Raw genomic sequence first — 12178 nt, forward strand, 5'->3', positions numbered from 1 at the left:
TCGCAGACACTACAGCAATTACTACTAGTACTAGTATTAAGTTCATAACTTCTGTATTATTATACTTCCTCTGTCAAAAAAAAATCACTCCTTGGTCACAAATTATCTGATATACTCCACTTGCTATTTTACATATATTAAAAAAACTGTACAAATTAGAGAGAATAATATTTTTACTAAAATACTTTTATTAAGTATTGACGTATTTATTATTATCATAAATATAAAGTAAAATATGTTGAATTGAGATTGAATTAATTAGAATAGATAGTATAATTGAAAAAAATAATTAATGTTAAATTAAAAATTGAGTAGTTCTATTGGACACGGGCCAGTTAGATGGCATACCATGCACAATACAAATTGGAAAATACTACGTATAGGTATATTTTATTCCCCTAATGTATCGGAAGAAGTGGCATTTTGTTACATATCACCACTACCTACCTGATTTCCACAAAACCTGGAGTTAAAGTGTCAATAAAATACTAACAACAGACTTGTTCAAGTGACAAGGGAATTTTGACCTTTTAAACATTTGATATGAGAGGTTCGATTTCTGCGACATGCGAATGAAGAAAATTTTGTTGGGAGGAGAGAGCCTACTTTGTATCCTTGATACACCACCTTGTTGGGGTCTTGTCATGTGGATTAAAAGGTTGCTTCAGGGTGTGTTTGTCATCTGTAAAGATGTTCAAATTTAAACCGATCCAAAATAAAATCGCAAACTGATCAAAAAAATCGAAACTGCAAAAAACCGAATATTTTTGGATGCGTTTGGATCTTGTTTTGTATAAACTGCTAGGATCAAATAAGATTTAGGATCACTTTTTCAAAACCAAACTAAATTGAACTGAACCGCAAAAGTAAATATTAATACTTATTTTTTTTATTAGCATTATATATTGCATTGTTGTGTTGCTTGTTGGTTTTTAATTTTACATATTACACTAATTTAAAATAATCGATAATTTTATTTTTTTAATATATTTTGCATCAAACCTATTATTTTACCGTGTTTGTGTAATATTAATATTAATAAAAGAATTACACTCTTAAAAAAAAAAGGTCCAAATTAAACTGCATACATTTAGATTTGATCGGTTCAATTTTTTTTTAGAATAGTCATTCAAACTGAACCGAACCGTATGTAATTTTTATTTTGGATCAAATAACATTTTAGCTCAAAACCGATTCAAACCGCACCACAAACATCACCCCTATGTATCGTGAGGCCAACAAAGCTGCGGCAGGTCTAGTAAATATGACTTGCGAATTAAATGGACGATCTTAATCAGCTGTGAGTGCAATTCCTTTATTGATTCCTTTGTAGTTTCTTTGGCTTTGGCCCTTTTATTCTCAAACAAAGAAACTTGACTAGTTGAGGTCTAGGAACTATGAAGTCTCCAATATTTCCCTATTTGTATTAAATGTTTTTTTATGAAAATAATGTATGTATGCATGAGCTAACTTAAACCAATTCTTGTCATGTGATATTTCTTCTTTTTGTGGTATGATGCCCTGAATTTTATCACACAAAATATTGTCCTCAAATGCTCATAATGAAGACGGACATTCCTATGCAAATTTTAGTAAGTATGTGAACTTATGGGTATGATGAATGCTATTTACACCAGGTTGCTCAAGCTCAATAAAAAGAAAAATCAGAATCTAGGATCCGAGATATTTTATTAGGAAAAAACGTCGATTGAAACTTACGTTCCGATACGTTTGTTCCATTGAAAACTATCTTCCAGTATGAAGGAAGGGCTTTTCTAGCAATTTTGGAGGGCTAAACAGCATTTATCTATAGAATAGACTCAACTTCTATTAGAATTCTATTAGAAGGTTTGCTTAATAGGACCTCATTTTGGGATTATACTGTGTTACGGACTGGGAAAATTGTCACACACCAAGAGCATTGCACTCTAATCAAATTGGTTGAAATAAAATCATTAAACTATCTCATGAAAAATAAGGTCCTGGTAATCCAAAATTATATCAAAAGGTAAGGAAAAATCTTATTAAAGATTGTTACAACCAGGACTCAAATTCGGATTTTTTTTTCGAACAATTATCATTAACCGAAACTCAATAAATACTTGATTTTCAAATGAACGTGGTTAAAGCAGGAGTTGCAACTTGCAAGCAATACTTATAAAAATGAAAAGGGGAATGAATCTTTTCTTAATACTTGAATATTTCTTTCAAACAAAGCTCAAATGAGCATGTTATACTCGATAAAATTAAAAATTAAAGATCTATATTGCCAGGAAAAAAAATGAAGATATATAGATACAAAGTTAAATGAAATAAACACTTTTATTATTGGAATGAAAATGAATAATTATTACACTTATCTAATACTGGTTCGCTATTTGATGGTATATTGATTTGTCTACGACATAACTTATTTGTAAATTTCGATCTCACAGCTGACAGGGCTCAAATCCCACCACTTATTTTCAGGATGTGATATCAAACTCATTTTCTGATGAAAGAAACTCCCTTCTCCACGCTTGTTGCTAACTCTTTCTTGGCCTTTTCCAAACTTGCCCTGTTGAAATATAAGTAGATATATAAGTCTAATGCTTCATTTTTACATGTATCAATAGGAAATTTGTTTGTTCAACGACAACTGTTAGTGGCTGCATACCTCTCATAATCACTTAGGGGACCAAGAGGAAGAAATTCCTCAACTCCGTTACGGCCAAGTCGTACTTTTGATGCAAAGAATGGCAATTCAGTTACCTACGACAGACTTTGTTAGTCCTTAAGAAAAAGTACTTATTCAAGCATTCAAGCTTCGACTTTGGGCAGAAAAAGTAAATACTATTAGAATCTTTTAAAACTATGGCAGGGAATAGGATCTAAGACATCCTTTATGGAAAGCAGGACTTTGTATTCCTACCTGTGAATCAACATATGCACATTGAATGATATTAGCCTCTCCTTTCAACGCACGAAGACATGCATCTGCAAATTTAACAGCAGCATATGCCTGCACTTTATGAAACAGTTGACATTAAATTTACTTGAACCAACATTGTTAAGAAGTCATGAAAGTTATGCAAACAGAGTCAACCAAGAACGAAATTTCAAAAAAGTAAGCAATTGAGATCTATCTTTAACTATACAACTATTTATGAATGACCACAATTGTTTTTCTTATATGTAATCATGACCATTCATTTATTACTTTTTTGGTCAAGATTAATTCCATTAATAAGTATAGGCTCTCATTTTCCCATCTATTTATATTCAAAATAAACACTAACCATTGATAGTGTTGCAGATCCAGCTCCAGCTTTGGCCTAGAGAAAATTACAACATTGTGCAAGTTAGAATCCAAATGTATAGATAATCCATAGCAATGAAGGAATCATATATACTTTTTTTTTTTTTTCATATATACTTGTATAGCATAGGTTACTTCTAAAAAATAAATAACCGATACATTCCACCAAGACAGATTAGTATTTTCAAACTTATATTAATCAAGTGTATGCATCCCTGCATATAGAAAAATTAAAGCCTAAATTTTTTCCCATGCAAGCCTCTACAAAATTCAAAGCATTTTATGCTTGAGCCAACTCACATTCAATTAGCCTCTCGAGTCTCAAAACTTTTCCTACAAACAAAGGAGGAGTGCAGAGTTGCCTACTACTCCAGCCTCTCTGCTGTCTCTCACCACCATATAATTTAAGTCAACATATTTAATACATTGATCATTAAGACCGCCATAGTTGATAGGTAAAGAACAGATGAGTAATGATTGAACATTGGAATATTAGATATCGGCATTGAAGTAAACAAAGACTTTTGAAGTAGATTGTGTAAATTTTCACCTCAACAACTTCTGTTCCCCCATTTTGTATGCGATCTGTCAAGTACTCAATTTCCTTTGGGGTGAAAGAGGAAGGTGGTTTAACCTGAAATTTGAGTGGCAGAGGTAAGCAGTAGAAATAGTTATAATGCAGACCTAAAATCAAATATGGTAACAACTAAGAATTAGAAATAGTTATAGTGCAGACCTGAGAAAGAAGAGGTAAAATCGTGATTCCGGCATGTCCCCCGACAACAGGAACATCCACATCCCTTGGATCAAGACCCATAACTTCAGCCTGAATTTTAGGTCCAACAAGGAGAATAAATGAAGTGCAATTCAACATTAGATCAAATAATAGCAGACCACACTACGATACAATATGTGATAGCTACAAGCACACATACGTATTCTATGATATTCACTTCAGACCTCAACAAGCAATGTCATAGAATAAAATCTACAAAAACTAGATGATTAGATGGACGTAACGGTGATAGAAACTGGAATTAGGTATGACGTATGAGTATTACTTTATTCACAAAACCAGAATTCCAACTTCTGAACTGATATTGTAACTGAAAAAAAAAAAAATTAATACAAAAGAAAATACTGCAGTTTTTTCAAGGGATCTGCAAACTTCCCATTCTTTCCAACCCAGTTTCTGCCCAGCCTCACCCTTCCTGTCATTACGTTAATAGTATCATTTAACATAACTGATATCACTCCATCCACAACTCCTTGCCAGCTCAGCATTGTTCTAAGCTATCAGCATTAATATCCCCTTTTACCATTATTCCCTCCTTACCCATGTCTATTGATCCTCTATTCCCAACCATGTCCTTAGTATTAGGGGTCTATAAAAAATCAAGATGACAATACCAGCTAAAGTATTTTTAAGATTGTATTAATTTTGATAAACCAACAATATTAATTACTTGAGTCCAAAAGAAACTATTGCTCTTCATATAGAGTACGAATGAGAAAGCCCGATACCACTCTCTGTGTGTAGCAAGTGTATCAAGTGAAAGCGTTATCCAATGGGATGATTTAATCTTCGCCACAGAACCATACCTAAGCACGTAAGCAATTTAGTAAAACCAATCTTGATCACCAACGTGTGGTTATACGACCATGACGCTTAGCTCACGATACCTTCTCACAAATATGCTCACTTTATACGTGTAACTGCGGTGCATATACTTGTTTTTTCCATATTCAAAGATCATCATAAATTGGAAGTCCAAAACTTGCCCAAAGATTTAATTTCTTACTTAAAGTATCATGGGTTGTTGTAATTAAGTGATACACATAGCTGATCATGCTTGAAGCAAAAGGAAGTTCGCATCGGAGATTTTATCAGTTTAATTTAAAAAATTCACTTCACTGTCCTAGTTATGATGTAAGTGTAGCATAAAAAGCTGGGCAGAAATTAGTAGGACATACATACCACAAACGTATTGGCCCTAACCACGTCAAGCATTGTCACTCCCAACAGTCTCTTGGGATCATAAGTACCAGCTCTTTTGAAAACCTCAGCCGCAATAGGAACAGTGGAGTTAACTGGATTGCTTATCAAGTTTACAATCGCCTTAGGACATCGCTTTGCAATCGCTTCACAAAGCGTCTTAACAATCCCAGCATTAATATTGAAGAGATCATCTCTTGTCATTCCAGGTTTACGGGGAACCCCAGCAGGAATGATTACCAAATCCATACCTGTAAGTGCATCCTCAAGCTGATTTTGCCCCAAGAATCCTCGAACCTAAACACCAAAATCGTCTTAGTCATGTCAGCATAAAAAAAAAAAAAAAACAACTACATTTTACAAACCTAGACCTTCTCTATTGTTCAACATGCATTTTTGTTTTAGGGCCTGTTTGGATTTGATTATTTTAGCTTCGAGGGATCTTATGAAAATAGCATATGATTCTTCATGTCTAAAAGTTGTTTTTATCTTCCCACACTTTGGAAATCGGTCGCACATAAAATGGTGAAACCCACATGGAATTCACCCCAATAAAAAAGTGGGTGTTAGAGAGTGTCTGTAGTACTCCTCTTTTTATAAACTATCAAGCTCATATAAAAACAATTTGATTTTATGTTATCTTTTGTTATAGAAATAGCGTATACATAAACACTTATATAATAATCGTTTATGCTATAAGTTCTGTAATTCTGGCACTACTGATGGAAGGACACCAGACACAACAGTGGCACATATGATTACATTCAATTAAATCATTTTTCAAATTTTCATTGTAATGTGTCAGAGTTGTGTTCGTGTCTGTTGTGTCAATGCTTCATATACTATAAGCCCTTAATTAAGTTGTGTATCCAAACAGAACCTTACAATGTAAGCACAGATACTCCTCGGATTAGGAGTGTAACGGATACATATCGTGTCCAACAACGACACATATGATTACATGATTTATGTCATTTTTCTCAAATTATTATCGTGTCCGTGTCTATGTCGTGTCTGATAATCAAATTTGCACAAATATAAATAAATAACCCAGAAAGATTCAATGACAAAGTTCATTAATTTACACCAAATTCATGACAACGAATCACTACACGTATATGGGTTTAATTTCTTTTTATCTAAAAAAACCAAATTATAAATCACGAAATAAGAAAGAATAAGAAACATACAACAGCAGAAGTATCCATGTGACTGATATCAGAAGTAACACCAGGAGTATTAACGACATCATAAAGATGAAGAACAGAAACCAATGGATTCATCTTCATCAACATAGAAAGAGGTTGTCCTATGCCACCAGCAGCACCCAAAATCGCAACTTTGAATCCTGGTGATCCCCCTTTGGCACGGCAATGAACATTCGTCAAAGAAGAACCACCATGTTCATTCATCTACATAACATAAAACACAGTTACACATCATGAATCTAACAGTGTCATTGTTGATTCAATTGGTTGCGTAATGGAAGAACAAAAAATGATGAAAAACGTACCTTGAGATTGGGAGGATTGAGGTGGCTGGCGATTCTTGTGATTCGTGAATTTGCATATGAATTTGGCTCCATAATTTCGTGAATTTATGTATGGATTGATTTCAATGTATCTATACAGTTTTTTTGTTGATGATGATCTCTGTGTTAAGAAGCTTTGCGTATGGAGAAAATGTTGATGTGTGTATTATATGTTCGAATTGGGAAGCGTGAAATTTGACCTTATCAAAATTCTGGTATTTTCCTATATAAAAGTTTAATTTACGAAGAGAGACATAATTTTTTTTTTTTTTTTATCATATTTCATTTCTTCCAAATTGTAGTAGTACCTTGCATTCTCATTTTCTTTTCCTCTTTGAAATTTTTTAAATAATAAAATTGTAAAAAATACTCCTTCAAAAAAAAAAAATTGTAAAAAATACATTCAATGTTAGCTTAATAAAATCATAATCTACCAACACACGTTGGCTCAGTTGGTAAGGAACGGGTCACTTCCTTGCAGAAGGTTGTGTGTTCGATTTCCTCTACCGATGTGAGGGCAGTGTTGGTGGGTGATCTGTAAGTACCACTATAAGTGCCCTTTGGGTCATGCCCTTTGGGTCCGGAGGCGTGCCCGGACCCTGTTGGTGACCGGAGCCGAACCCACCTAAACTTTTTCTGTAACAAAAAAAAAAAAAAAATCATCAATCTTGTGTTTAACTTAATAAAGGATAATCCATAATATATGTCGCCGGTTCAAAATAGACACTCTATTTATTCATTACGCTCCTTAACAAAAAAAAAACATCAATCTTAACCCTCTACCGATGTGAGGGCAGTGTTGGTGGGTGATCTGTAAGTACCACTATAAGTGCCCTTTGGGTCATGCCTTTTGGGTCCGGAGGCGTGCCCTGACCCTGGTGGTGACCGGAGCCGAACCCACCTAATCTTTTTCTGTAACCAAAAAAAATAAAATCATCAATCTTGTGTTTAACTTCATGCCCGTTGGGTCCGGAGGCGTGCCCTGACCCTGGTGGTGACCGGAGCCGAACCCACCTAAACTTTTTCTGTAACAAAAAAAATAAAATCATCAATCTTGTGTTTAACTTAATAAAGGATAATCCATAATATATGTCGCGGTTCAAAATAGACACTCTATTTATTCATTACGCTACTTAACAAAAAAAAAACATCAATCTTAACCCTCTACCGATGTGAGGGCAGTGTTGGTGGGTGATCTGTAAGTACCACTATAAGTGCCCTTTGGGTCCGGAGGCGTGCCCTGACCCTGGTGGTGACCGGAGCCGAACCCACCTGTTTTATCTTGGTTTTTCGGGTGTCAAACATTGATTGCGTTTGAACCTTTTTAACCGGTGATATCTTATTTTTTCTTGGGAAGGGAAAAAAGTAAGCAAAACCCTTGAGAATCGAGGTCCGGGAGTTGTTTTCGCTACGGGAAGGTGTTAGGCACCTATAACGACTATAGTAACCTATAGGAACCGTCTTTAATTTCTACGCGCGCGCTTTATTTTTAAATGCTAAAAGGTATTTATTTAAATCTAAGAATTTCTAAGTGAAGAATTGGAGGGAGAAGAAAGTGTTTGAATTTTTATTTTATTTGAATTGAAGGAATTTTGATTCCTTGCCTACGTACCCGTTTAAGGGATCAAATCCACCGTAGTTCTCTTCCAAAAATGTTTTTGTTTTTGTTGGTTGATTTTAAGTTTGAAAATTGGAATTTGAAGAATGAGAGGGAGAGGCCTCAAGGGCATAAGATTGGGAAATTGTGAGGTTGAATTAGTTATTTTGCAAAAGAAGGTCTAAGTATGATTAAGATTCATTGAAATTTTGATTAAGAAAATAAAAGAGAAAATACAATGGGATTTTGATCCCAAGGTTTATTTAGAAAATGATTTGAGTGATATTGTTCATATTTTTTTTTTTGGGGAAAAGAATTTTCCTAAGTATCGTGGCTCCTAAGCATACATCTAAGCATACATTCCCTAAGCATACATCTAAAGTATCCATGTGATGTGTGTGCATGCGTCGGTGCTTGTGTCGGTGTACATCATTAGAGTCCATTGTCCTTTACATCATTGGCCTAGATACATGCTATGGTCTTGCAAGAATTTAAAATTGCATGAAAGTAAAATACAAAAGATTCCTAAGTTTTACATACTAGGCCTTTGCATGGATTTTAAAGTGTAAGAAATTAGAGGATGAAGATGTGAGATGGAAGAGGAAATGCTCATGATGTATGAAACAATGAACAAATGGTTAGTAATATAAGGCAAAGAGATAGAGATATGGGTAGATAAGATAGCACTAATAAAGTGACAAAACTTGGCAAAACAAATAGCAAGATATGTCTAGAACTTTACCATAATATCAAGACAAGCATGTGACCTATAATTCTCACACCATGACAATTTTCTAAAGGTCTTATTACAATCAATAATGTGAGGATTGCAATGACACATTCAAGTTAAGAGTTATGATATGTTTAGACATATTTGGCACTTTATCTTCACAAACAAACATTAAATTGCCTTGTAAAGCAAGTAATCAACCACACATATTCACATACAGCAAAAACACATCCAAACAGTGACAAATCAATCCCCAACCCACACATCCTAATTCACAAGCATACACTAAAAAAATTGGAATCAAAATTATGCATATTTTCACAAGTTTCTTAACCTAAAATTCAAGAAATGAAGCAACACACAACACATTATTTCTTTATCCATTTTTATATGTCAAAATATCTTCAGAGACAAGTTTCAAGTGTCAAAAATGGTTGCAAGGAAATTCATAAAAATTTGTAGAAGTTTTGACGAGATTTTAACAAAATTAGAGGCACTAAACTAAACAAGAAGTCAACAATTTCACATATATTTTCCTACCCATTATTAACACATAAAAACACCAAGAAACCATTAAAAAATCAAGAAAACATTAGGAAATATTTTTAGGAGTTTTCTCATGCATTTTTTGAAGCAAACAGGGGTGTGATTAACAACATATAGTGTGAAAATAGTAACAAAGGGACACAAAACGAAAGAAGGCTGCAAGCTGAGGCCCAAACCCAAACCTATATGGATCCTGGATCATCCAAACACGTCAGGGACGTTGTATTGATCCAGGATCTTGAACCCTAGATCAGACGGTGATGGCCTAAGGTTCAGGGACGAACTAGACTGGCTCAACTGAACCGGTCTGGTTCACTCCCCTATTTAAGCAAAGGGAGGCCGGTTCACCTCACTTCTCCCATTCACTTCTCTCTCTTCCCTTCTTCTAGTGAGAGAAGCTCTCACTTCTCTCCTTCGCCGGCGTTCTTCTCTTCGCCGTTTTCTGGAAAACAACGGCTGAGGAAGATGAAGATTCATCGGAATCTTCATCACCACCGCCGTGAATTCCAGATTCCGGCAACGCCTCAAACCAAACGGTTTGTATGGATCTAAACCCTAATCTACTTGTTTTTTCCCACAGATTATGAATATGAACTCAGTTCTTAAAAATAAACGGTGAATCTTCGTAGATCTATGTTTTAGGGTTCGGTTTAAAACTCCTTTGGATCTTTTCAACGTTTTTCCGCAGGAAACTGCTTCTATGTCCTCGATCTATTCTGATTCACCGTTTATTTGTGTTAACAGACCTTCGTTGAGCTTATTGCAATGAAAAACGAGGGAGTTTTTTGATGAATACCTGGTTTTAATCGGAGATTTCGAACGTCAAGATCCTTGCAAGCTTCTGGTGAGTTTGGACCGAAAATAAATCGGTGTTCTCTCTTCTCCTTCTTCACTGGTTCGAAACTGACTTTGATTCCTCTTCTTTTCTTCTCAAACCTTCGTCTTGTGATCGCCTAAGGGCTTGAATTGCAAGAGGAAGAAAAAGCGTTCGATGATGAGGTTTTTTCGCAGAAAAAATCACTGAGAACTTGATGCAAAAATTTCCAAAGGAAACTTGTCGAATTGAACGGTTTTGATTTGTGCTTTTGTGATATTCATGCTGAATTTGTGCAATTGCTGATGAATCTAGTAAGAATCAGTGATGAATTTATGGATTTGTGATGAATTTGATGCGGTTAGGGTTTGTGTTCTTGAGTTTTTTCTGGAGGATTGGGAAAAACGGTTACGGTTTTGATCTTGGAGGAGAAGAGAGAGAATTGTGAATGGTGTTTTTGGTGATGTGTCAATGGATGAATGGTTTCTGACCCTGCATTGAATGATGTGGCCTTTATATAGGCTGACATGTGGACTCTGAGCCACTCAGGACCTGCCACGTGTTTTGAAATGATGACCTGGACAAAAACTTGGACAAAAGGACTAATCTGCAAATTCTAAAACTAAAAGGACCAATCTGTGAATTAAAAAAACTATTCTGCAATCTTAAAAAAAATGAAGTTTCGAAATAATAAGAGAAAAAGGACTAAAAAATAATATTTGAAACTAGGAAAGGGACTTAAATGCAATTTTAGAAGTTTTAGGACTTAAAATGAAATTAAAATAAAATTGAATCAAAATTGGTAATATGGAAAATAACGTAAAGTGAAACGATTAAAATTGACAAAACGGACTAAAACGAACCAATGGCTTAAATGAGGTACTTTAAAGTAACCTCTCTCTGCCGAAATTTCGTGTGAAATGACCAAAATGCCCCTGGGGCTAAAACGACTAAAAATGACTCAGATGCAAATTTTAAAAATGGTTTTTTTTGACAGGGAATTAAAGCAAGAATTTATACAAGCAATTTTTAAAAGACTCAGAGACAATTTTAAGAGTTTAAACAGAGTTTTGACACATGAAAAGACTAAAATGCCCCTAGGGGCAAAACTGACTCAAAATGACTTCAAATGCAATTTTTGAAATGGACTTTGACCTAGAATTGAAATAAGGACTTATTCAAACCAGTTGAAAAGATTTAAACAATTTTTCAAAGATTGAAAGAAATTTTAACATAAGAAATGACTAAAATGCCCTTTTTCATGAATTTTGCAAACAATATTGAAATAAAATGCAGAGAAAGACGTAATTGATCGGAGATAGTTCAAATGACTTGAAATGCAAGAAAAGAAGAAAGGAGCCAGTATTTTTAGGTCCAAAATTAGGGTATAACACCACCTAAACTTTTTCTGTAACCAAAAAAAATAAAATCATCAATCTTGTGTTTAACTTAATAAAGGATAATCCATAATATATGTCGCGGTTCAAAATAGACACTCTATTTATTCATTACGCTACTTAACAAAAAAAAACATCAATCTTAACAAAAGTTTATGATGAAATTTGCGTATATTCTAATAATTCTAAAAGATACAAATCTAAGTGATTAGTATTAATATTAAACTTGTCAAGGAGGAACATTGCATTATACTCCATATGTGGGGGTC

At 34.4% G+C, this 12178-nt stretch overlaps 1 protein-coding gene across 1 annotated transcript; it reads right to left on the bottom strand.

The window, feature by feature from the left end:
• Positions 1–2303: 2303 nt before the first annotated feature.
• On the bottom strand, positions 2304–7028 carry LOC146919602 (malate dehydrogenase, glyoxysomal-like). Its single transcript, XM_085713027.1, has 9 exons — positions 6808–7028; positions 6485–6706; positions 5277–5591; positions 4035–4124; positions 3849–3932; positions 3279–3314; positions 2912–3001; positions 2657–2751; positions 2304–2557 (listed from the first exon to the last, which is right to left on the bottom strand). The coding sequence occupies exons 1-9, from the start codon at positions 6877–6879 to the stop codon at positions 2485–2487; spliced, it is 1077 nt and encodes a 358-aa protein (XP_085569153.1). The 5' UTR covers positions 6880–7028; the 3' UTR covers positions 2304–2484.
• Positions 7029–12178: the final 5150 nt, after the last annotated feature.

The sequence above is a fragment of the Medicago sativa genome, chromosome 5, assembly GCF_051527215.1.
Source record: "Medicago sativa cultivar Bolivia chromosome 5, Bolivia_mono, whole genome shotgun sequence".
NCBI classification, from domain to species: Eukaryota; Viridiplantae; Streptophyta; class Magnoliopsida; order Fabales; family Fabaceae; genus Medicago; species Medicago sativa.